This window comes from Zosterops lateralis (assembly GCF_965231275.1).
Source record: "Zosterops lateralis genome assembly, chromosome: 2".
Classification (NCBI taxonomy): domain Eukaryota; kingdom Metazoa; phylum Chordata; class Aves; order Passeriformes; family Zosteropidae; genus Zosterops; species Zosterops lateralis.
Window position 1 is genome coordinate 71,172,337 of NC_139763.1, and position 26,557 is coordinate 71,198,893.

General features: G+C 38.3%; 1 protein-coding gene across 1 annotated transcript in view; it reads left to right on the forward strand.

Annotated features, from left to right (window-relative positions):
- The window catches only part of ATP8A2 (ATPase phospholipid transporting 8A2), a gene marked incomplete at its 3' end in the record, with an annotated part of 287,257 nt that overhangs the window by 78,683 nt on the left and 182,017 nt on the right, over positions 1–26,557 (forward strand). Inside the window, exons 19-24 of the mRNA XM_083855240.1 lie at positions 872–921; positions 2,989–3,058; positions 4,751–4,835; positions 5,985–6,124; positions 9,205–9,343; positions 15,678–15,742. Of these exons, the coding sequence (XP_083711366.1) occupies positions 872–921; positions 2,989–3,058; positions 4,751–4,835; positions 5,985–6,124; positions 9,205–9,343; positions 15,678–15,742 (549 nt within the window). The remainder of the gene's footprint in view (positions 1–871; positions 922–2,988; positions 3,059–4,750; positions 4,836–5,984; positions 6,125–9,204; positions 9,344–15,677; positions 15,743–26,557) is intronic.

Here is a 26,557-nt window from a genome sequence, read left to right on the forward strand (position 1 = left end):
TCTAGAGCCATCTAAATGCTTTTCTCCTCTGCAGGAACAGCCAGGCCCACCTGGCCTAGTTGTATACTCATAATATGAATCTGGGGGCATTGTCAATCTATAACTGGTAGTAAAAGCTGTCACTCCCAGAGTTCCTGTCTCTCCTGATTGCCTACATCAGTGGCAGCACATAGAAAATGGTTTGGAGGTAATTTTTAATCTTGGAGATGTTGCTGAGTTGATATGTCTGTACTGGACATGTCTGTACTGCAGTTAGGTTTTTCTGCAGCACTTTGTCTAACTGCATGCTACAACTGGAATTCTATGACTCTGGTCACTCCTATTGCTCCTTCTGTGCCTTATACAACACGAATGGCAGGTGTTTAAAAATCTTTCTCCTGCTTCAGGTTGTTCCTGCTCAACTCCAGGAGACAGTTGCTGGTGATAACAGGAATTTCTCCTCATTTAAACTTGTTTTTTGGCCACAAAAATTATAATTATTATTTTTGTGAATTCAAATGAAAGGAATACTAAAGGAGGTCAGTCAAAGATTATTGTAATGCTAAATCTGGAAGGCGTGCTTATTTTAACTTGGAAAATGCCTACAACCTGTAATACATCTCAGTTGGTGGCTGTTGAGAACTAAATATGCAGCTTAGCTTTCAGAGCATGCCTAATCAAAAGGTTTATTTACTCCTTGTAATGGTGTAGTAGTAGTGAATGGAGGATGTTGAATTAAGTTCATTAAATAGGGCTCTGCAGGCTTTAACCATCGGAGGGAGCTATTGCCACATTTATTTACACTGGGATGTGAGACCTTATCAGCTTGTGTAAGAATATAATGTAAATTGTACTTATAATAGTACACTCTTTCTTTTGTTTTCTTTTGTAGCTGGGGAAGGAGAAAACCTTTGAAATTCTTAATGTGCTGGAGTTTTCCAGGTAAATTTTCCTCCAATATGTGAAATTCAGGGTAATAAGAGAACTCTTCTTATAAATAATATTATTTAGAATAAAAAGTTACAGCTGGTACAGTAAAAAATCAGAAATTGCTTGATTTTTGTCCTACCCCTTCATTTTATTTCTGATGTACTATCAATGAGTAATAAACTGGTGACTTTTTCCTGCCACTGCAGCTCTATTTTTTTATTGAGAAGTTGCTGCCTGGAAGGGTCTTGCTGTGACTTATGGATATCCTGATTTGTCACTTGTCTACTTCAAGAACATACTTTGAGACTGCACTTATATAGTGCTTCTGCAAATTATTTTTTGAGTAGCTGGAAACTACACCTGGAAGTGTCTCTTCTTAAGAACCAAGCCAGCTATGAAAATATAAACATTGGAAGCACTCCTAATTTGTCAGGCTCATTAGGATGGGCACTGCTTGAGTTGTAAGAAGCTTTGATGAATCAGGCTCCTAAATAACTGGTAATAACAAGGTGCTTTCTCTTTGTCAGTTGATAAAGTTATGTCAGTTTTGATGGTGCTAGTCAGCATTCCCTTTTTTCTGTTTTTTATTTTCTACTCTTACTGGGGGTTAAAACATTGAACTCTTGTTCTCTGCTGTCGTTGAGTTGGTTGGTTGTGTTCTAAAGGACTATGTAAACCTAAAGGTAAGGATGATTTGGGTAGGCAGCCTTTCTTGCGTCCTGACTTGCTTTGAAGATTATTCTTGGGTACTTCCCTCTTTCCAGTCGGATTGTGGCTATTTAAGCTACTTGTGGGAAGTATCTGCAAAGGCAACAAAGAAGAGTCTTTGAGGGTTTGTGACAAGTTGACCAGCACTCACCTGTCTGTAGACAGGAATAGCCACAGCTTGCATGCAGCAGAAAAACAGCTGTCTTAGTTCTCCTCTGTGTAGCACCTTCCCCCCTGACCACTGAGAGAGTTCCTGTAATTAGTTTTCAAAAAGCACACAGAAGTTTCCTAGTGTCATTAAGATGTTGCAGAAATTCTGGGCATGGGTATCTGCTGTCCTTCCAACCTCTCTTCAGAAAGGATTTGTTGTGATGATATATGCCAAGAGCTTAGTGCACGTGGTTCTGGAGTTCTGAAAAGTGATTACATTTCTCAAAGCAACATCAAGAGGAGAAGGAAGGTTGCTCTGCACTCTGTACACATTGGCAAAAAAGTAATGAGGAAGGAGAATTCTTCCAAGTTGGTCCTTTTGCTAAGGAAAAGATTTATATGAAATGGCATGTTTTTAGGGTTCCCTTGATGACAGTTGATTTGTTTGCCTCTGCCTCTTGGAAGTTTTGAATTTTTTCCAGTGGCTCTTTTGAAGGAAAGATTGATTAGTAAAACATCAAAATTCCTTTAAAAAATTATCCTTGCCTGCCTTCCTTTCTTAAATGTTGGTGCACACTATGCTAGTGTCTACATTTTTTTAAAGATATATGCCAAACTTCACTGTCCTGTCCTTGCTAGGGTATCTGACTTCCTTCTACTTAATTCCCACTATGTGGGTCTGATCAGACCAATATAAAGAATTGATAGAGGCCAAGAACTGGTCTATACCATGATTCCTTTCTATGATGTTTTGCTTTCTTTTGATTTAGGAAGTTAAATAACTGCTCTTGTCAGTGAATGGTTGTTTCAATGTCTGTTATGCCTGTAATAAAGATGTAATCAGCTGTAATGATTCTATTTCTAGGGTCCCCAAAGCAATTTTGCTTAAGGAATAAGGAAAAACTGAGAGAGAATAATGAGAATAAATGTGAATCCCCTTCTTTCAAGACAATTTTATTACTGTCTTGTTATTTTTCAAATTCTTGCTCAAATTTGGGTGTAAGTCTGGAGTGCTTGCCAGTGGGAGATGTAGGGCTGAAGCTGGAAACAGGCAATCTAATATATCTCCTTGTGGTCAAGGGTTGTGGGATCTTAAGTTACTGCTGTTATATCCCATTTAATCTCAGATGCACGAAATACATCTGAGAAAAATCACTGGCTAGAACAGGAATTACTCTTTACCACTTTGACTAATGAAAGCAAATATTTTTCTTTCAATAGCAACAGGAAGAGAATGTCAGTGATTGTTCGAACTCCGGCAGGACAGCTACGTCTCTACTGCAAAGGGGCTGTAAGTAATTATGCTGCCTCATGGAGAACACTGCCAGTTATTGTTTCAACAGCTGTGGCTGATGCTGACATTTCATGTCTCATACATAATACCTGTTGGCTTTTTGTTTAGGGCCAAGTGATTTTAAGAGAGCTGTCATTCCTGCTCTGACTCCTTTTGCAGGCTGGAAGACTGCTAGGCTTTCTGTTGCCCACCTGAAATCCTGAAACTAGTGGGAGCAGTACCCTTACTGCAAAGGCAGGGTTTCACCCAGCTGTGCAACAGAAGTTCAGGAACTGGAGGAAATGCTGTTGTCTGAATTTATAACACTAAAATTTGTTCTCAGGTGCTTGGCTCTTGATCTAGCTTTCTTCTATCTCTGCACCTGCTGTTATTTGTCATCATGACTTGCACCATGTTGTGCTTCTGTCTTCGCTGACAAGAGCAATAATTTACCACAATACAAAGGCTCCAAAACTAGCCTTGTCCAAAGCCAGAGTGGTTCTAATTTCAGTGGAAAACTATGGAGCTGGCTTTTTGCAGCAGGGAAAAACTCTTTCTGACCTTTGTGAGGATCTGGTTTTCTTGAATTTGTCATGACATATAGGTCAGTGTTCACTACTCTGTTGCTTCCATTTACCTCCCCTGATTTGATAAAGATGGCTGGCTTCATGCTGGTGTGGTGGAAGTGAACTAAGCCTGCTGCAATTGTGTGGTAGTTCACAGTTTTATGCCTAATAAGACCACACAGACTTGCAACTTGCTTGTTCCTGCTGTGCCTGAATTCACACCATTCTTTGGAGCGTGGCACTGGAAGGGATGGAGAACAGGAGAGTTTGTTGTACAAAATTTCTTGCTGTTTACCATATGAGCACACCTAGATGTACTAACATGCTGCATCTGCCACTCATGTGAGACATTTAAGTTAACTGACCATTCTGCATTAGCTCTTCCACATTCTGGTAGTCATCCTCTGTCCTGTTGCTTCCATAATAATTAGGTTTGTATGCCTGTCTCTAATCAGCACTAGATGTAGGTCTGTTTGCTTAGCTTAAGAGCAGATGTATGAGTACGGTTTCTGAATTACATGTGTTTGTAGAACTTGTTCTGGTAGTTATAAATAAAATCCAGAGAGTCTAGATATGTAGGTGATGCTATATTTTGATTTCAGCTGTTAGCTGGGCCTTTTCAATTGTCCTTTGATTTACTGATAAAAGAGTGCTGCTGCAGGAAGATGGTTGTTTCTGAGAGAATGTTGTGGTAGAGCATGATCGATGTTTCTGCCTTTTGTTTTTTAGCATCAATGAGAATCTTTTCTAGAAAGGATTGCAGGAAACTCTACTGCATGGGACTGCAATATATACTGAAGACGACTAGACATTTGTGTTGTCTGAAAGTCAATATATTGGCTTAGTAATTTACAGAGAAGTGTTCTGTACTGCCCAGTAATGGGAGCCTCTTTATAGAAAGAGGGGAGGAGGGCAGAGTGTGCTTCCCTTCTTGTTATTTAAAATGGATGCAGTATCTCTGCCGTTGGGCGCAATCCAGATTAATTCCTCAAACTGGAGTCTCTAAACCCTGAATATATTGTAAATACAGTTTTGTTTTTGATATTAGCAAGTCCATTCAGGTTGCTTCTCTTGAGCTTGTAAATACACAAATGGCAACTTCAAATGTAGACTTACCGTGTTGTAATGAATTTGGTTTTAATAGGATAATGTAATTTTTGAGAGGCTTTCAAAAGATTCCCAGTATATGGAACAAACACTGTGCCATCTTGAATACTTCGCAACGGAAGGTAAGAGAAACAGCATGCCATGAGAATTCAGTTTATGAAATTATTTGCAGCATCTTCTGCTTTGTGGTGTCAACTAAGATGATTATGAAGATAAATTAAGATGGGGTGTGTTATCAGCAGAGTAACAACTGTAGGTTGATTTCACCTGTAAGGAGGTTTTTGTCTGATTTCAACAGGGAAGTGGAATTTGGAAGGAAAAGATAGTGTTCTGTGTGCCCTTGATTAAGGGAAAGGGCATGAGGTTTATTGCCCAGAACAACTCAATTACTTTGGAGTTGGAGGTGTATTTACCAGGGTAGAAGTTGGATGCCTCGTGTCTCTGGCTTTATGAAGCAGAGTGACAACATGAACATGCTGGGAAGCCTGGTAGCCTGAGACATCAAAGATGATCTGAAGTGGTCTGTAAGGCCTTTGGCTGATGTAACACCTCTGTTCACAGGGAAGCACTGGGCATTGTTCCCTCTTCTGCCATTGCATAGGATACCTGAGTTACAGTAAAACCATGAACCAGTGTTTTTCTTCCGAAATCTGAAAGCATCATTCAGCTTTTAGAATTTTTTTTTAGACTTCCATATTCCCTGTAGTGGAACTTGTGTACTTTATGGCACACCTTTTTGTGCTTGATTCATGACAGAAAAAAAATCATTACTTCTCTGTTAATTTTTGTCAGTGGTCTAATAAATTGGTTTTTATATTTCATGGACCCTCTTTGCTGTATTAACTCTCGTTATTACTGTGAGTTATATTGGTACACTGAAGGAGAACACAGTCTTGCTAAAAGGAAGCATGGGGCTGTGCAGGATGTTTGACTAAGTAACATCACCAATCACAGTATGTAGCCTATTCTTTAATACAATCTTTTTAAAAATACATGAAAGGCAAACTTGCTTTCATGCTTAGGAAAAAATTTTTGTCCAATACTCTCTTCATTTGCAACCAACATTAGGGCCAAAATGAACTAGATTTGTGGTTTACATTTGTGGAAATCCAGGTGCTTAGAAAAATGTACAGGAAGATCCAGAGTTTAACAGTGTGTTAGAAGCTCTTGTTCCAGCATGAGGGTTAGAATTTAGCAGTCAGTACGTATGAACAATTTGGTGATACTCAGTGTAGTTTTACTGTGGGTAATGGCTGTCTTCCGCTTTGCAGGTCTGAGGACATTGTGCATTGCTTATGCTGATCTGTCAGAGAAGTCTTACAGAGAGTGGTTGAATGTCTACAATGAATCCAGTACGGTCCTGAAAGACAGAACTCAGAAGCTGGAGGAGTGCTATGAGATCATTGAAAAGGTAGAACATACTTTTTTCATGATCCGATGCAGACTCCCTTACATGTGTAATTTCCAGTGGAATTTGGGCTTTATACAATGAAATAAACTGTTAGTATCATAGATGAGAAACTGAAAGGGTGTTCTTAGATGATAACCTGTTCAGGCCACAGTTTTAATCTGCAAATCTGAGATGAATTTACAGATAAAAAATAATTCCTACTAAAAACTCCTTTTCTCACACTTTTTAAAATCTTCCTGTTTTATGTAAGGTTATTGTAACTTGATAAAGATAATATATGTAAATTGTTGTGTAGCACCAAGTTCCCCATGTATTAGAGTATGAAGAGGTGTGTTCCTTTTCATACAGCAGTCAAATTCAGGGTTTTTGAAGGCTTTATAGGTGCCGTGTAGGGCTCCCCAAAACCTGTAGAGGTGTGGGTTAAAAAAGGATGAAAACCTGACCTGTTAATTTCAGAAGGGGAAAAGTAGGTGTCAGAGAACCTATTTGAAACGCTAATCCTACAGTGAATGAATTGTTGAAATGCCAACACTAGGGGCCAGTGTTTCTCTGAGCCGTGTTGGTCTTACTGCTTTCCAAAGTGCTGGTAGTTGCACTCCTTGCCTGCACAGGTTCATGCTCTTCCCTCTAGCCCCAAGTATTTAATTTTATTTAGTGGTTCCTTTATAACATATTTTGAACTTCAATATGTTTTAAAATTAATATTAAAATACTGCTTAGGTTCTGGAGGACTGTTGTTTAAATCAGTTAGCGCAAATTGTAGAATTATAAAATGGCCTGGTTTGGAAGGGATTGTAAAGATCATTGGGTTCCAATCCTCCTGCTGTGGCCAGGGACACCTTTCTTTCACTAGGCCAGGTTGCTAGACTTCCATCCAACCTGGCCTTTGAATACTTCCAGGGATGGGGAAGTGTGATAACAGTGTGGTTATCTCGTCCTTGGTTCTGTAGGTTTGGGGAGCTCCTTTCAGCTTTCTGCTTCTTGCACTGTGCTCCCATACTCTTCTGTTTTCACCAAGGTGAAAAATGAACATTGCTTTTGCTGTACTTCAAAATGTTCACAAGATTTAGACAATTTTTGATCATCTACATTCTGCCTTTTTCACAATTCATTATCTTGTTTAAGAATAAAGGGGACCTGTGAATGGGTTGTAGAATTGGAGTAAGGAATTATCCACTGTATGCCTCTCTGTTAATGTTTGCTTGCTGGTCATGTCAAGAAGCAGGTCTTACAGATAAACTGGCATTTTGCTGTAATACAAAATATAATGTATTTTAACAGGCTGGGTTTTTTTCCATCTAAGGGGTCAAATGAGACCAAGAGAGCTACTTTTTCAGTCTGAGTGCTGATTGCTGGATTACAGTAAAGGTGCACATGTGGAGACAAACTTGAGCTGACTTCCTTCTGCAGCTGGCTCAGAGGGCTTCAGCAGGTGCAGTAATAACTCCCCTGCTCAGGTAGCTCAGCCACGCTGATGCCAGTGCTGTCATGTGTAACTTCTTAACAAGTGATCTGGGGAAAAAAAAGACAATCTGCAATTGTACACTTGGATTATATTTGTAACCTTTAAATGTTGACAGAGGTGATGTTTCACTGAGAGGCTGTAGAGTACTAAAGCATAGACACTTGCATGAGTTGATTCTGCTACGTTTGTCAGCTGAATCTCCCATAGTGAAAATGAAGCTCTGTCAAGACCTGTAACTAAAGCCAGCTTACACACTGTATGGATAGCCATTTGCCCTTCTGCTCTTTAGGTGTCCTTGGATTCATACAATGGGAATTTCTTTTAATGCCCTCTCCATGGAATCATGGAAAGGTTTGGGTTGGAAGGGGCCCTTCAAGATCATGTAGTTGTACCCCCATGCCCCCAGCCATGGATGGGGACACCTTTCACTAGATCACAATACTCAAATCTCTATCCAGCCTGTCCTGAATCACTTCCAGGGATGCGTCCACCACTTCTGTGGGCAAACCTGTTCCAGTTGTCTCACCACACTCATCATTAGAAAGTCACTTCTTTATTCCTGGACTTAATATACATACCCTCTTTCAGTTTAAAACCATCACCCTTGCTAAACAGTCTTTATTCATTTTTCTTATAAGCCCTCTTTTTATATAGAAAGGCCACAGATCACGCTGAAGCCTCATCATTCCAGGCTGAACAACAGCAACCTGCCTTACTACTTGTGTTCATTTGTCTTCATTTCTGTTGAATTATTTTAGTCTCTGCAAAGAACAGAATATGCTACCTTTTTCTGAGCAATTTCTGAAATGATACAGTATACCTAAACTTATTTCAATTGGTTTTAAGCTGAACATCTTTGCATGTGTAAGAAATCGTTAAAATGCTTTTAGAAGTAAAATCTGAATAGACTGTACCTTTTGACAAGGTTTATTTCTTAGCTTTATTTTTTTTAATACTGTAATGTAGCCAAATCTCCTCAAGCAATTGTTTCAGAATTGCCTGAGAATATGGGTAACTCTGTAGTATTAAATTCACTGTATGAGACATGTATTTCTGGCAGACATATGTATGTTGATTAGAGATACTTGGATTGATTAATGTTCATACCGCTTGTATTACACAAATGTAACTATTAAATCCATAAATAGTTGCAATAATTTTTGCTTTCAGTGATTGTATCCAGTCTGTATGTACATTTTTTAGGCGGAAATTAGTTTAAATGATGTGATGCCAAATAATTTTTGTTTTGTTAGCTTAAATATATAAACCAACTACTCATCATGTTGCTATGTGATTAGTGAATGATCTAGTATATATGTTCATCTATAGGCTAACTTTGGACTTTTATAACTTCAATCAATTATTCTTGAAATGTTGCCATCTTTCTGATCAAAAACACTCTGTTCCATTCTGTACCTCTTGAAATGTGAATTGTATGCAGAGGAAGTAGAATAGCCACACTAGAAATTTACTGTGGTGTATATTGCTTGTCAAAGTGCAGTATTAGCAGTGAGATGCAACATGCTGTCTTAATTATTTTTTTGAGTATGTTCCAAACAGAGGTTTATCTTAACAGAATTTGAGGGATTGTTTTCTTTTTTATTTTTTTCCCCAGGATTTGCTGCTTCTTGGAGCTACAGCCATTGAAGACCGCCTGCAAGCAGGTGTTCCAGAAACAATAGCCACACTAATAAAGGCAGAAATTAAGATATGGATTCTGACTGGTGACAAACAAGAAACAGCTCTCAATATAGGTATTCATCATTCTGGTTACTCTGAATTTGTCTGATATGTAGCATGCAAGATGTGCTGTGTGGATTTTTAAATAGAATCGAGACTGCTGCTTATAGAATGGTTCCTCAGTAGCAGGGCACAGCCTTGGAGAAGGGATTTTGTAGACAAGTCTTCACTGTGAGTATATATTCTTTTAAAAATTATTTTATTATTGTTTTAAGGCAAAAAGGGCCCTTCTGCTCTTGGTTAAATGCAGTTCTGATAGAATGAATATATGCAAATCTTTCTGATGGTAACAGGAGAACTCTACCAGGCTAATGTTTCAGAAACGGTTTTAGAGCTTTTTCTCTTTTCTTACTGACTGCCTTTGAATTGAGTTTGGGATACAGTGGGAAATAGGATAATGCAAAGTGTGTATAGTTTACAGCATCTTCCAAACCATGTTGTGAACATAGGTGGATTATTCAAGCTTAAATAACTGACCCTGCTGTCCCCTTATGGCAAATCTGTTAGTATATAGTAAAGATTTGGTAAAGAGACATAGCCTGATGTAGGCACACCTCGTCATGCCACAACTCACAAATGCCCCATCTTTGGCAATAGAATGCCATGATGCTCTTGTGTTCTTTTTTGATCCTTTTTCTCTTTTTTGATCACTAGTAAGTCTGCCCAGAGAGGGGGAGAGACAGAGTCGCACTTTTATGATCTGATGTCTCACCTAAGTAAGTTCAGTTAAAGTGCATTTTAGTTCTGCCAGGAATAGCCTGAAATACACCCAGATCTGTCTGTGTGCTGTTCCAAATGTAAAAAGCCTAACTGGTCACATTGTTCATGTAATTAGGGAGTCTTGAAATCAGTATGAGCCCAAAAAGACTGAAGAAATAGCTCAGAAGAGCTCAGTAATAGCTTCTTTAACAGAAGGAAACATATGCTGCTTAGGTTCCACAATTGCATTTAGATTTGCAGATTAGTCTGTTTAGATGTACAGGTGCAGGTTAAAAGGAACTTTAATAGCATAGGTTGCTTTCTCAAACTTGTTCAAGATTCTCTATCAATGATTCTCTGTAAATGAATTTAGACTATTTTTAGGGAAGTTTTGGGTATTTGCTTTTAGTGTGGTTTGTTTTGTGTTTTTTAATTTTTTTTTTTCTGTTTTGGTTGACTCAGTGGAATTTCAGAATGCAGTCTACTGGGCTGACTAGAATTTTTGTGTGCTTCTCAAAACCAGATGAAACTTCAAGTATCTTTGTATGTTAAAGGTACTACCAAGAGGTGAAATAACTTGCTGAACTGATATAGCTATAGTAGAAATACAGTGGATTGCCTAAGTAGACAATTTGTTTAAAGGCTAGTTATCTGGTTTAAATCACAATTTGCAGATTTTCCTTTCTTTACCACCAGTGGTTAACTTGGGGAGGGAAGCACTATCTTGTGACTAATTAAAATATTAGCTACACATTTTGCTGTAAGTACCTGAGATAAGTTGATAAATTAACCAACAGCAGCTACCTTTTGAACACCAGTAAATGAGCTTATTCTGAAGACTGTGAAGGAGACTAACTTCCAGCTTTCTCTAAAACTATTGGTTTGTTGTTGCATTTATTATAGCAGCCTGAGAAGAATAACAGTCTCACTTAAAACTTTGAAATTATCCATTAATTTAAGGTACAGTTTGGTAGTAAGACTCTAACTCAATTAGCGTCATGTTCAAGTTGGCTTGAAAGTATAAACATGTGGCACCTTTCCAGTTTTTGTGTGTAACCCAATAAAACTGTAATAAACCTTCAAATTAAAACCCAATCCACATGTGTGCTATGTTTCAGGTATAAATATGCTACCTGGGGAGTAAAAAGTATTTTCACTTTCTCAGTTTCTTTGGAGGTTATGCTTATTTTCTCTTGCTTGCTATATGATGGACATGCATGTGTATTGAGGGATATTTCAGCTCTTGGCAGAGGAGCTTGGTCAAGGAGCTGGAGTACTTTGTTCTTCTAGCTTCCTCTTGCTTCTTTGATTTTCAGGATTTGCATATGTCTGTCTCTGGATTGCATTCTTGACTTCTCTGGAGAGTAGTAGTTGACCTTTTGTGGGGTGGCTGTATGGCTTTCACTCAGCCATGTGCCAGTCAATACTTCTGCAAGTGAGGAGAGTGTTAATGATAAGCTTTAATACTGATCAATCATTTGAACACTAGCTCTTGAAAATAGGACTTTCAGGTTCAGAAGCATCTTTAAGCATGACTTGCAAACAACTGTAGAAGGCTTAACTGTGTTCTTGCAGTTTCACCCTTTTCTTCAAAGTCTACAGACTCTGGGTACTGTTTGCCTTTCAGTGAGACAAAAGCACCCATGATAGATTTCTATTTGCCACCATCCTGGTGTTCAGCACACTCACGGAACGCCAGAACTGCTGTATTTCCAGTCAATAACTTCCTGAGGAAGAGATCTGTTTTCTGGGAATGGGAGTATAGTGTTTACTCAAGTGTGTCCTTCCCTGAACCATGAATCAGTCCCTGCAGCTGAGTGGAATGCTCTTACCAAGGGTGTGCATTGATAGCTGCAAGCACTGCCTTGCAGTTGTTTGGGCTTGAGGTTGGAAGGGACCTTTTGAAGATACGGTCTTCCTGCTCCCTCCCTGACAGGGACATCTTTCATAAATCAGGTTGCTTAAAGCTCCATCCAGCCTGGCCTTGAACACTTCCAGGGATAGAGCATCCATAACTTCTCTGGGCAACCTGTTCCAGTCTTGCTACCCCTATCATAATAAATGTCTTCCTTATTTCCAGTCTAAACGTAACCTCTTTCAGTTTGAAATGACTGGCCCTTGACCTGCCACTACAGGCCTTGGTAAAACATCTTTCTCAGTCTTTGTTGTAATTCCCTTTTATATATTGAAATGTCTCTCCAGAACCTTCTCCTGGTTAAACAGCCCCAACTCTCAGCCTGATTTCATAGGAGAGATGTTCCAGTCCTCTGATTGCCTTTGTGGCCCTCTGCTGTACTCACAGGTTCACGTCTATCTTGTGCTGGGGCCCTCAGGGCTGGATACAATACTCGAGGTGTGATGTCTCCCATTCAATTTTTCATCACTTAGGTACTTCTCAGTAGAGCTGCATTCCATTTGTCCCCATGTCTGTCCTGATGGATATCTGACTGTTGCAGTACAGGTGCAGGACCTTGCACTTGGCCCTGTGGAACTTGATTAGATTCTCTCAGGCTGCCTACTCAGGCGGATCAGTCCATCTAGGTGGCATCACTTCTCTTCAGTGTTATTTAGGTGCACCATTCAGCTTCATGTGTTCTCAAGACTTGCTGAGGGTATACTTGATCCCTGCCTGTCCCTGGTGAAGATACTGAAGGATCAGTCTCAGGACTGGCCTGAAGGACTCTACTCATTACTGGTTTTTATTTGAGTGTCAAAACGTTGGCTGCATCTCTGGATGCAGGCATTCAGCCAATTCCTTACCCATCTAACAGTACATCCATCAGACCCCTATCTTTCCAGTTCAGAGATAAGAACGCTTCTTGGTGAGCTATGTTTTATTTCAGTTCAGGAGACAAGCCATGCCAGCACACTTGCTTGTGTCCCTATGCAAAGTTTGAACAGGGCATTTGTGCCCTCTCTAGACACAGAGGGTAATCATTCTTCCCTCAGATGCTGGATTCTGTATGCCTGCAGTGTGAATGTGCCTGTGGGCTATGATCTTGAACTCTAGTTCAAGCAATCTTTCTCCCAGGACACTTAAAGGAAAATAAGTCCCAGAAGTACCTGCTTCATCTGCTTCATGGACTTTTAGTCAGACTTTTAAATTAAAGAGCTAGATATCAACTTACAGGTGTGGGTTGACATTTTATACCTGGCTTTGAACCAGCAGTTGATCTTATTTTGCTCAGAAGCAGTGACAGAAATACTTATCTTAGAGTGCATTTTGCTTGCCATGTTATTTGCCAGTAATAACTATTACAAAACTATTATAAAACTTCAAAGTATTACTAGAAATGTCTAAAGTTACTGCTTGTACTCCTGCAGTTGCCAGCTACTTTGCTTTATAGTAGCGCTAGATTTTAACATCATCTTAGTCCTGAAATTGTACATAATGTATAAATCCCCTATAAACCCTTGTTAGGCTTGACTTACATTCTCCTATTCCAGTCTTGATCTTTCTGTTTAATGTGATGGAAAGATGCAAAATAGCTTCAATTGCAGGATAAGTTCTTCTGAGTCCATGATTTCCAAGATGCACAGCAGAGCAACTGTTTTCCACAGCATTTTTTTTTTTTTTCTTCTAGCTTGACTTCTAGAATGGCATCTTGCTCATTTTGGAAGAGGTAAAGTGAAGCAGTGAGCAGTGGTTTAGAAATTAAAGCTCACTATTGCAGCTGCTGTTCTAATCAAATGCTAATAGCAAATCCTTTTGAATTAGTTATGCTGAATTTGTAACAGCCTACTGCACAATACTGTTGCTTTAGCCTAGGGAAACAATAGCCCTGTTATGGAGGGAAGTACTTAAGTTTGTAGTATTTTCTTTTTCTCAGTAAAAATAAGGAAGTTTTTTTTAGCCTGAAACTAACTTTTAAAAATGGCAGACTGACTTGAGAAAAAAGTCAGTGTTTTGTCTGTAACTGTTGGAGGTTTGCTGCTCAGTTCTGTACCGCCGCCTAAGATGTGATCACAGGCAGAATCAGAGGCTGTCTGCAAAGCTTTCATGTTGTAGGCTGCACATCATTAGAACATATTTCATCCTTTTCCCAACAGGTGTGGGTTCAGTGTCATTCTGTATTGTTCTCTGAAGCAGAAATTAAACATAGGCTCGTTAACATGTATTTGCAAAATTGCGGTTGATATTCATAGTCCACACAGCTGTGAAAATGGAGGAGAAAGTGAACTTCTGCAGGTAATCAAACCTGCTGCCTGAGAGTGCCTGGCTATGATACAAGCATGTCTTCCACAAAGGAAGAAGAGGGATTTACTTTCTTGACAGAAGTCACGCATACAGACATGTTAACCCTGGATTATACCTACAAAACTAGCCCAATTATAAGAACTCTGTAGCCTGAGGAAATGATTTGCATTGCAATTCATGACCCAGTATAGCCTTTCTAAGGAACCAAGAATCCCACAGATGATTTCATGCCTCAGTTGTTCTCTTGCTGTTGTAAGATATGGAAAGAGGCACTTCATCTTTTTACAGTGACTGTGGTATTCAGCTTTTGAATCTGTCAGCCTTGCAGTGGTTCTTCACTGAGACATTACTCTTATACTGCAATCCCCTCCAGTCTCCATTTAAGAAATGTGAGAGACTTCCCAAGACCCCATTTTATTTGATAGCAATTTCTTAAACTGCTGTAATTCATTTCTATTAAAATATATTAGAAATAAAAAACAATTGTATCGAGTTTCCTTTTCTCATGTAACTTAGATGAGCAATAAAAAGTGTGTGCTTGATATAAACTAATTCTCTGCTATTTTATGAAGCTGGCATCACTATCTCAATCCCAAGTGAACTTGCATGAGCTTTTAGGGTGATATAGTGGGGTCAGTGTGATGCAGGTTTGTATTTGTCTCTTGCTGTTAATATGAGCAGAATTAACCTGTTTGTTCTGTAAATGATCAAACTTTTATAAAAATAAGAGATTTTTATTCTGTCTTGAGAGTTTTTGTTTTGAATTTTGGTGTCTGGGGAAATGTACAAAACTGCTTTCTGGGTGCTCTTGTTCTCTCATGTCCCAGTCCCACACTAAGAATAATTTAGTCTGATTATCTCATATCTATAGGAGTTGGTAGGGGCTCTGTGAGTGTCATTGGTCTGTACTTCTTAAAGAAGCTCAGAACCTTCCACACTGAACACTCAGGAGTAAAAAATGCTCCTGTAAGCTTTGTGTGGGCTAAGAGAACTAAGTAGCATCAACTGAAAACATGTGTGCACTTCCAGTCATCTGGCATAGATGCAACTGTGTATTCAAATCTATTCCTGTAATGTGCTGAAGGCAAACCTGTCTTCATGTAGACTTAAAAAAAAAAGATTGATGTAGGGCTATAGACTATATTTATTGCATCCAGTTCACACAGTGTTTTCTTTAATTAAAACATATTGAGTGATATATTTGAAAAGGCAGATAGAATGCAGCCCATGTCTCTAGAAAATCTGTCATATTGGAGTGTGTCCTATACACCCAACATTTCCAACAGTCTGCCTGGTAGGAGTAACTGCTCAAAAAAAAAAAAAAAAAAAAAAAAAAAAAAAAAAAAGTCATTTGACCTATAAATGCTTATCTTAAGGTTGAGATTGAACCTTAGATAGTATTCCAAAAAGTAACTCCTTGTGTTTTATTGTCTTTTTTTTCCCTCTTGCAGGGTACTCTTGCAGACTCATTTCACAGAGTATGTCTCTCATCCTGGTCAATGAAGATTCACTAGATGTAAGTAAGCAAATTCTGATGTAATTCTTGACAGAAGGTGTTGCTAACAAGATAGAAAGCTGTCAGACTTTCACACTGGATTTCTCTTGCTTACCCTTAGGGGTAGCAAGATAAACAGTTCATGCTAAAGCACAGGTGTGTAAAGTGTAGTCCAGAGGTCTTCAGTCACAAACTGTACAAATCCAACTGAAGTCTCAGAATGAGCAACTTCTTAGGTGCATGGATTTGATTCTACTGCAAACTGGAGAAGTCTGCAGCATGCCATCAGGAATATAGTTAAGTTTTAGGGTATAGATATAGGAGTAATGTTTGAAGAAAACTTGTTTTTTTGTTTTTTTCTATCTTCAGTATTACATGGAAACACATGGAACAGCTCTAGCCACGCCTGCATTGTGAGCTTGTCTATGTACAGTAGCTTTTGAGACCTAAAATCAAAAATGTTCTACAAATGGTTGCCATGCTCTCATATATATGCCAACATGAAATAGGAAAATCATATGTTTGTACATGAATCTTCCCAGGACTTACCTTTCCATTTTGTGTGTTTCGATGTCCATATCAGTATTGGATATTTTCAGTATCTGATTTCTATTAGTGGTATTTGTAGAACAGATGGAAGTACTGATAATAGGAAGCATCTGACATTTGCATTTAGAATTGGCAGCTTGATTGGATGGGAGATGCAAAGCCTGTATCTTGGAGTACCAGAGGAGTTATTGGATATCTGCAAGTCTGGTTGGAGAGGGTAATACTACCATGGCAAAATTATCACTGGCTAAGTGTTTCCAGTTGCCTTGATGCTATTCCAATAACTTTGTGTGTAGCAAACTTAGGTTACAGAATTCAGTTGTAAACAGTATTTGAAATTCATCAGTAAACATAAAAACTAGTAGAAGCTTTCAGAACATGAAATCCAAAGAATCACAGCCAGCAGGTCGAGTGAAATGGTTCTCCCCCTCTACTCTGCCTTCTGAGGCCTGACCTGGAGTGCTATGTTCAGCTCTGGAGCTCCCAAGACAAAAAACAGGTGAGCCTCTTGGAACAAGTCCAGAGGACGGCCACTAAGTTGACCAGAGGTCTGAAGCACCTCTGCTAAGAAGACACATTGAGAGATTTGGGGCTGTTCAGCCTGGAGAAGAAAAGGATTTGGAGAGACCTTAGAACACTTTTCAGTATCCAAAGGAGACCTACAAGGGGACTGGAGAGGAACTGTTTACACAGGCATATAGTGATTGGACAAGGGGGAATGGCCTTGAGGTAAAAGAGGGCAGGTTTAGATTAGATATTAGGAGGGAATTCTTTACTGTGAAGGTGGTTAGGCACTGGAACAAGTTGCCCAGAGAGGCTATGAGACTCCTTATCCCTGGAGGTGTTCAAGACTAGGCTGGATGGGGCTTTGAGCAACCTGGCCAAGTGGAAGGTGTCCTCACCCATAGAAGGGGGTTGAAGTTAGATTATCTTCAAGGCCCATTTCAACTCTAACTTTTCTATAATTCTATAAAAAAAAGGAAGTGGGGAATCATGGCATGTCAGATGAGAAAAGAAACTCATTATTTATATATATGTAGTTACTGGCCTTTTAAGTGAAGAAAATGTTATCATATGATACATCATGAGTATTGAAGGTGACTGAGATTTTAGCTCGGATAACCTATATTTTTTTGAAAACGTGAGAGCAAACTTGGGGAGCTTCTGAACTGGTACATCAAAAATGCTTTGTATTACTCTTGTTTTCCATCTAAAATAAGTCTATGGGTTTTCTCCAAAGTACCCTTATTGCCATTTTTAATGTAGAATTGGATTTTTTATACATTTGAATATAAAACTTATGTTTTGTTAATAATTGCCTCTAGTTATTTTATTCTAAGGTCTTTAAGTACTTATTGCAAATTTTTCACTGTGGGATCTCCATAGTAATATTTATTTTGTGTTGCACCTCTAACAGAAATTTTGACTTCTGTTCAACTGAGCCTAAAGTCGAAGAATCTCACACTGAAATTCGGTAGCATTATATTTAATAAATTCCACCTTTGAAATCTATTAATACTAAAAATGAGTTTTTACAAGATCCAAGTTGAGCTTACAGCTTTTAAATATTGATAGACTTCCCCCTTTGTGCAGTCCCCGTGTGACTTTTCTCTCCCACTTCTGCTCCTTGGCATGCAGCAGCAGGTGAGATGTGATCGAACAACTGTCTTTGCTTGGTTTTGAGAGATGAATTTTTTTCTAAATCATACACTTCAGGGGAAAAATCAATCATTTTTGTTCTCTTCAGGGAACTCCTGGGAATAGAAAAGACTAATCCCTATCTTGATTCAGCTGAATTCTTGAAACTTAGCATAATAATCTGCAATGTCTATCCCTTATAGACTTTACCACATGCATACATATCCTCACTTGTTTTTTCTTTTCCTAATAAAGCTTTTTGAAATGAGAATATTTTGAGCATGAGATTTACTTTGAGTGTAATTCTTGGACTCAGTTTCTGTTTAATTAAATTGGAGCACCATAAAGTCTTATTGTGCAGCTCTTAACCTGGAAAAATTTCTTTCATTGGCATCTTGTAGAATTTTAAGTTGTGGGAGCAGTGAGAAGGGTACCTGAAGAAGGGAGATTGAATGACCAGAGAGCCTCTGGCTGGAAAACTTCTAATGAGAGAGGTGATATCACAGCCAAGGAATGTTGTGTGTGTCCTTTCCCAAGAATCCTGTAGAAAGAAGAGCTGAGAACTGTATCTGTTACTTATCATGTGGCATTGTATTTAATCCGATAGTGATTGTAGTGGAATGACAATATTGGAGGGACCCAGTTCTGAAGCTGTGGTGATATTTTGCTGTAAAATAATCCTGTTGATGTAAAAGAAGCTACACAGAACTCATGTGCCAGGAGTGACAGTCCTGGGTTATAGTCACAGATATACTGACAGATGTGTGAATAACTGCAAATGGATTCTGTGTGAGAGCTGGTTCTCCTGTATGAGAACCCTCAGTGCTGGTGTCTCTTGATTGGGTATAATCATTAAAAGTGTAAGCAGAAGCTGATCTTCCTTGCTTTTCCACTTGTTCGGGTATACCTTTTGCATGCTTCACTGTTGGGATGTACCTGTTTGTGCCACCATGGTATTTTGTAGTATTCTTCAAAAGCAAGCTTAGTTTCACGGTGCAATTTGTCATCCATAGTTAGTGTCTAGGCTTCACAAATAGTCTTAGTATCTGCAGGGAAGCTTTATGTACAGTTATGTTTTATATTCCAGCAGTGAAGAGTGAGGACCTGGAAAACTTGGTTATTTTGTTGTTAGTTTATTTTAGCTATTCTGCAGGGTAGCATTACTGTGAAGGATCTATAAGGAAGATCTGTTAACCTTGAGAATACTAGATTTATCCAGTGATTTTCATTCTTAATTGGTATGTTTCCTTCCCACACTTAAGATTTAAAAGCTTAAGGAGATCTTTGACAGGCATTGTTATTCATTGTATTTAAATACTGACACATCTGTAGTTCTGATATTATCTGGGAATCATGGATCTCTTAAGAAGTAAAGCTCTGACTTGGTCATTGGACTTATCTGTATGCTAGAAATAGCAGGTGTTGTTGGGTTATTGTCTAAAACCTTTTCTAATAACCATCAAGAACTCAGACTTTGTAGGGGAGAAGAACTTGAGCAGAAGGCCATTAAAAAGAAATTGTTTATCAGCACATTTGTCTTTCAGCAAAGAGTATGGTTCCAGTAGTGTCCTCTATGCTAGACTTCTCAGAAAGATTTGCATAGCATTATGGCTTACACAGAAATGTTACCTTCACCCACCCATGGAATTTCTTCAGCATATGCACCATGTGAGTTTTTTATGTAAATCTGTGTTTCAAGCTCTTGAGCACAATTACAGGAGACAGTGCCTGTGAAGCTCTGAGAAACTTTGAAGATGTTACTTTTGGGATCCTGAGTCTCTTGCAGAAGAAGGGATGTCTGTGCCTTGACAGGGATGTCATGCTGATTACTCCCAAGGAATGGGCCTAAAGGTATTGTCAGCTTTTCAGACTAAAACAGAAGTTACCTAAAATGCCAAATGCTCCAAAGCATTGGTATTGTGTGTGCTTCAGCTGTACTAAAAGATATTAAGGTATGCAGGTGCTGGTGGGAATACGAGAACAAGCCTGGTGCTGCTAATGCCATGTAGGTTCTTTCAGGGTTACATCTTGTGTGTTGCACTAGACAGGAGGCTGGGGCTTTTACCTCCCATGCTATCATCTGCCCACATGCATTCAGACAAAGTCAATATTCTGGAAGACTGGTCAGTGTGAGCAAGCTCAGTTTGAGCCAAGGATCAGCTCCCCTTCAGAGGGGCATCTGCAGCAGTTCTCTAGTGCCTTGTGGCTCGTAACTTACTCCAGTTACCACTCAGCCTGGAATGTAATCAGCTCTTCTGTCTACTACTGGGGATTTGCAAAGGAAGCTAATTAGAAAAACCAGGGAAATAATACGTTTTCTCTTGTACAAAGCTTTTACTATTGCTCAAATTTCTGTTTTTCTTTATCTAGAAATACACATCAAGCTAATAAGTAGTTATATAAGGAAGAGAATCCAGTAATCAGATAAGCCTTCAAAAATGTTAGGTGGAAGGGCTTTAACATATCTTTTGTTTGTTTTTGAGGAACAAATAGGATCTTTCATAACTCCAGGTATTTGCTAATCTGCATAGAAAGTTAATTGTATGGATGTGGAAAATACACAGCTCTTCGTGTGAAAAGCTGCTTTGATTTGAGTGTACTGTGTAGAATTATAAATGAAAGAATATAGGTGTTACCTAGACTTGTAGGTTTAAGTACACACAGGACTGTGTAACTTAAGTATTAGATTACTACTTTTTCAGGAAGTAATACTAATAGGTTTGAGCTGTGAGTGGTGAATGAGTTGGACTAGTATTTTTGTTTCATCCGGCTTTTCACTTTTCAGAATTCATTAACAACTGTTCTCCCTTATCTGTGGCTCTGTTTTTTCTGTTAGTGTTTTCTGGCACGATGATAGTTGGTTTGGATGAAGTGGGGGTACTTGGACCTGAAGGAATGCAAGGACCCTTTGGAGTGCTAAGAAAAGGTTACTAAATAACTCTCTTTCTATAAGTAGAAACTGTTGAGGTGTGAAGGCTGGGGAGCGCTCTTAAAAAACCCAAACATGCTGTTTTCAAAGTTACTTTTCCTTTCATATTTTAAGTTGTAATAGTGGTCATTTCTGACAAGAGCTAATTTTAGGCAGCTGGTATTTAGCAGATGTGGGCTGATGCCTTGTCTGTGCTATAGGACAGAATAGATCATAGTAGATAAAAAGAGAAAGGAAGAGTGTGTTCCCTGAATTCCATCTGAAATTTGCTGTCTCGTTTGTAAGAGTTCTCATAGTTAGAGGAAAATAACTGGAAGCAAACACTATTTCTCTTAAAATTACTAATGGTCTTCACATATGTGAAGACTTATATCAATAGATGATCACAGAGTATTATCCAGATCTGTTTTCTGTTGTGTGGGTAACAACAGAAGCATGGCTTCAGCTGGATAGCGAGGGAAGTATTTGTTGGCTTTGAAAATGGGATTCTCTGCACCATACTGATGTGCTTATTTCTGTTAAGCACAAGAGACCATGGAAATATAAGGATGCATAATCAAGTGTTACATGGATTTTTTTAAAATGAGTTGCTACCCATGAAATGCAGTTTTTTCTGATACTGAAGCATGATGGTGCATTTTTAGAGGAAAAAAGCTGGAGCTGGTGTGTGATGTATAGATGAGTTATGGATACTAATCCTCTTGATTGACGTGGCTAATACTGCACATCTGTAGAAAGAATTCAAATTTGTCTTTTGTATTGAAGGGCAAGAACTTAATAGTCCTTTCTTTTTCAAGATACTTTCATATGTGATCTTTTGCTTTCATTGGAGGGGTTCCTTGTTTGTCTGGGGTTTTTGGATTTGGCAAGTTTGTCTGGGGGTTTTAAGAATAGGCAGTCTTCCTTTCTTGGTGTGGAGCCAGCCTAAAGCAGTAAGATTTATTCATCTGCAGTGTTAATGAAGACAGTATAGAACTAACTGCTTCAGGGTGACAGGGTATATCTTGATCATGTATTCAGAAAACAGAGAGATATGGGTGTCTGTGGTCTTACTTTTGTGGTTCCCGTAATACTGACTTACAACTACTTTGTTAAACAATTTTTAAAGATTATTTCCTTTTTTCATAATAATTAGAGAATCATTCTTGCAACTGAAGCTTGATTACTCCAAGCCTTCTCATCAGTCAAATAAAGGAATACATTTCTTCCACAGGGGAATGAAGGGAAAAAAAGATGTTTTACGTCTGGTTGAAGCTAGAAAAAGTCCCACAGAATTTCTCTGGGTTGATTGCTCTGTCAGAAACTACTATTAAGCAGTTCTGCAGCTGTATGAATTTAATACCTGACTAAGTATGTGTTCCCTCTGCTTTTTAACCTTCTGCATAGAGTAGAACCAATCAGAGGAATCTTGTGGAAATCTCTAAAGTTTTTATATAACTTTGTCACCATGTTGTAAACTTTTTTTAATGGAAGAATGTGCCAAGGTGCATTTTCTCACTGTCTCTAGTTGTTTAACTGACATAATGATGTCAGAGGATTAGTGTTGCTCTTTCATATTTACTGATTAACTTACCCTCTACACATCTTGAGTAGTATTTGCAATCTCTCCTCTCCATGTGTCCAAGATAAAACTGATCTTGACTTTTCAGCTAATTCCCAAATTCTGAATTACTATAACCTGTGTTCTAACTGAGCTTAAAAATCACAGTTCTGAAGTGTTAGAATACAATGGTTTTTTGGACAGTTTTGGGAATGAGTGTTAGAGCTGAGGTGATTCAGATGTCCTTCTGAAGCTTCCATCATGCTGAGTTTTGATGGTATCTATGTGTGCCTGTCTGTTACTAATTCATGTTTTTGTAGCTAGAGTATAGAATTCAATGTGACAAGAAGATACAGCTATTTGTAGAAATACAAGGTATCAAATTCTGCACCCTGACTTTGGACCATTTACTAGGCTAATAGTGACCCAAGTTGTCTGGCTTCAAGAATTCAGTGTTCTCAGGGTGCAGGGGGGAAGGTTGGCAGACGATGTGGTTTTGGATATGGGGTTCAGTAGAACTCTGGGAAAATGTGGATGAATAAAGACAATTAATGTTTAAGAGGCCTAACCATCTAGGCTGATATGGTAATATTTGTTGAGATTATAGAATTAATATTTCACAACTTACCTGTAAATAACATAAGGAAAGGAGGGATGGGTTCACCACTTAACTGGCTGACTTTTTGAAAACTTGTACTTTCTTTTCAAGTTATTAAAATTGGTCTGTCTATAGTTGATTTAATACTGTGAGATTCTCAAGGGATTTCTAGCTCTATCCAGGGCTTGGCAGACAAAATCTGTAGTTCAATAGACAGAGTTAATAGGTTTAGTAAATATTAATAAAAGAAATCTATTGTATTACTAAATCTTTAGGGAAATTACTGTAGTGGTTTAATTTTAAAAAAGAAACATAATCTTGATGATTTAGTGGAGTTTTCTTACTAAAATTATTTTTAGTAATTGAAGTGGGTATCATATTTATTAGATAAACTTTAATAAAAACTTCAGATATATGGGGTAAACTGATAGGAAACTAAGTGTGTTTTTAAAACTTGGGGAAAAAGAGGTCTTTGAAAAGTTAGTGTTCACTTCAGGGAATGGTGTTTGTTTGACTAGAAAAGAGCAGCTTGCCTAGGGCTTTCTTTATATTCTTATCTTAAAAAAAGAAAGTAAAAATGCAGGAAGCTGTCATGATGAAAGCAAATCAAGTGTTGTGTCCAGCTTCTCAGTTGGGTGTATACCAGTATCTTTGCTAGACAACAGTTAATGCCAGTTAACTGTTAAACAGTTAAAATAAGATTTGTTTTCAGTTCTTTCTAGAACTAGAAGCAGTGAGACACAAGCAGTGCAGCAGCAGAGGTACTCTTGCTTCCTGAGCTACCTGTGGATGTCCAAGAAATGTCCATTTGCACCAACTGTATATGAGAATAGAGTATTTAAGTTGTAAGGACTAGAATCAGCCAAATTAAAACTTTGTCAATGTTGGGATGAATTGTAAATGATACTTATCTGAAATGGTGTTGTACAGCCCTAGCTTATAATACATTTTGGGGAATTTCAAGTCAAATAAACCCAATATCTATGTATGTGCTGCTATGGCCTTGAGATGCATTTTACCGTGCAATCATTCCTAACAGTGGCAATTGCCAACAAATGCATGTCAATTTTAATGTTTCGTTGCTTTTAAATCTGCAAGGAATAAGCAAGCCTCTTACTAGGGGAAGGGATAAAATGGTTTACTTGTGGGACTCTGGTAAAGTATAGAGTAGCTGGAAGAAGATTGACTTTCCTCTGTGATTTGCTACCTGATATTAGGAATTGTATTGAAACCTTTAATGCAGGTAGAGAGAGTATTTTTGAGAAGTCAAGTAAGGACAGTGAAGGAATCCAGTGTGATGGTTTTGGAGGTAGAGAAGGCAGCAGATGGTTGTTTAGTTTATTGGGTGGGATTTTTTTGTATGGGGAAAGTATGTGAAGTTTCTTAAGAAATGGAAATTATTTAGCTACTTGAGATTACAAATAAAATAGGTCTTGCAACAGATAATTTGATTCATGCTTGTCTGGCATCCAGGAGTCACATGGGCCTTCAGTAAGGAGATCTGCAAATTAGAGAGAGAATTCTGGCAGAAGGTGTTAGAAAATATGTTTGCCAAGAAGGAATTGTTGCTATTTGTCAATATACTGGGAGCTAAGGTGCTGTGCTGAAGGCAATAAGAAGTTGTTCCTGTAGATGTTGTACAAGAGTGTTGTAGTTACCTCCCATAAGCATAGACCTTCAATGTAACTTCTTGTGGTGGTCACTTAGAAGAAATTCTCAAACTAAATAATATTCAAAGCAATGGTAGTCAGGTAGGACCAAGCATGCATCTAGCACATATTTTAACTTTGTAAGAGACAAACTACTCCTACTCAGACTGCCTTAATCTCTGCGCTTGGAATTAGTTACCTTGCCTGTCCATTGATTTAACTGCTGTGCACTGTCTAAATCAGTGAACATAAAGTCCTGGAGTGCCTCTAGTTTTCATCACAGAAGCCTGTGCTAAATTGCCTAGTTTCTTACTTGGGTTTTGGCTTTTAATTTACACACTCTCATTAGTACTGTCATAGTTGTGTTTTTTGGTTTTTTTTTTTTTTTTTTTTTTTTTTTTTTTTTTTAGTGTAGGGAAGCTTGTTACATATGTATGCTCAACAGAAACCTGGTGTTAATATGAAGTACAGTAAACTGCATATTTTAAGAACTAAACAGACTAAATAACATAGACTAAAATAGGAAGAAAAATGATTGGTGTGGGGTCTTGTAGGTTTTTTTGTTTGGTTGGTAGTTTGTGGGGGGTTTTATTGTTTTAATAAGACATTGAATACAGTAAATCTGCTGTAAAAATGGCCAGTGTGGTTTTAAGACCATGTCTGCTGCCTCATAATGCAGTTTCAGTAATCTTGAGTTTGGGTTCACATATGCAGTTGGCTGGATACAATATTATTTTCCGTTAAGCATTTTTGGAACATGTCATGCTTTATGAGCAAAGGTTAACTAGGGCCTGAAGGAAGCTCAAAGCAGCAAAGTACAGATATGTTTGTAGCAAAGAAGACCACTGGCCAAGCCCACGGTAATTACTGCTACATGTTATTTAAAGATATACCCTTTGTTGTTCAACTCTGCTAGTGTCTTCCAAAAGGTGGGGTTCTGCCCTAACTGATTTCAATGTCCAAAGTCATTGTGGCTAAATCTCTATTTCCCATATGGTATTTCAATTCACAAAGTCAGAAAGGCAGCCTGTGTGGTGTAAGAATGAATATTTTGGTCTGGGAGTTGTGAATATTGTTACCTTAACTGTGTGTTTCTCTGCAATGGCATTGGAGCTCTGAAAATCTTTATGGTGCTGTCTTTTGAAATAGTGCATTTGCATAGAATTTTTTTAATAGATGAACATGATCATCTTGTCAGCTAATGGAATAAGCTTTGGGAGGAATACAATCTCTGGATACTTGAGAGGCTGGGATAAATGGGGCTCAGCATTTCTTTGTTTCAGGGGTCTTGCATGCAGTCTGAAAAACTGCTTATGTTTTGTATTTCTGTTTCTCGTTAGGATTCGTTGCCCCAAGTTAAGCATTTGTTGACTTGGTTGGAAGAAGGCTTTTATGGATTTTGTTTTAAATCTAAAGTATTAAATTGCTGAAATCGAGTGTTACATGATCTTAAGGTTATATAATATTAATACTATCTCAATGAGTAATTATTTGTTTGGGAACTCTCCCATAGATTATATACAATATTGGAACGCCAAAATTATTAAAATGGTTGCATGAAGTTATTTGAAAGCTGTCCTTGGTGTCTGACATCAGGACAACTCTTCCAGAATGGTTCTTGGATGCAGCTGTTCAGTCACTGAACCAAGCAAATACATCTCACCTCCATTCCCCTCAAACACCCTGCCTGGGATTGTTCTCTCCTGTGTAGCTTTGAAAGTATAAAGACAAAAAATTGTCAACTGAACACATTTAACCTTTTGGATTTGCAGTGTATCAGGAATTTCAGTTTTAGCTAAGCTGTGGCTGCCTTAAACATGTGATGTGACTGATGGCAAGGGCCAATAGCCTTTTAATGTTGCCTCATGTAGTATTAAATAGGACTCTGTTTAGCAAAGGCCGTTTTTCTATTCCTGTGCAATTTGGAAGTGCT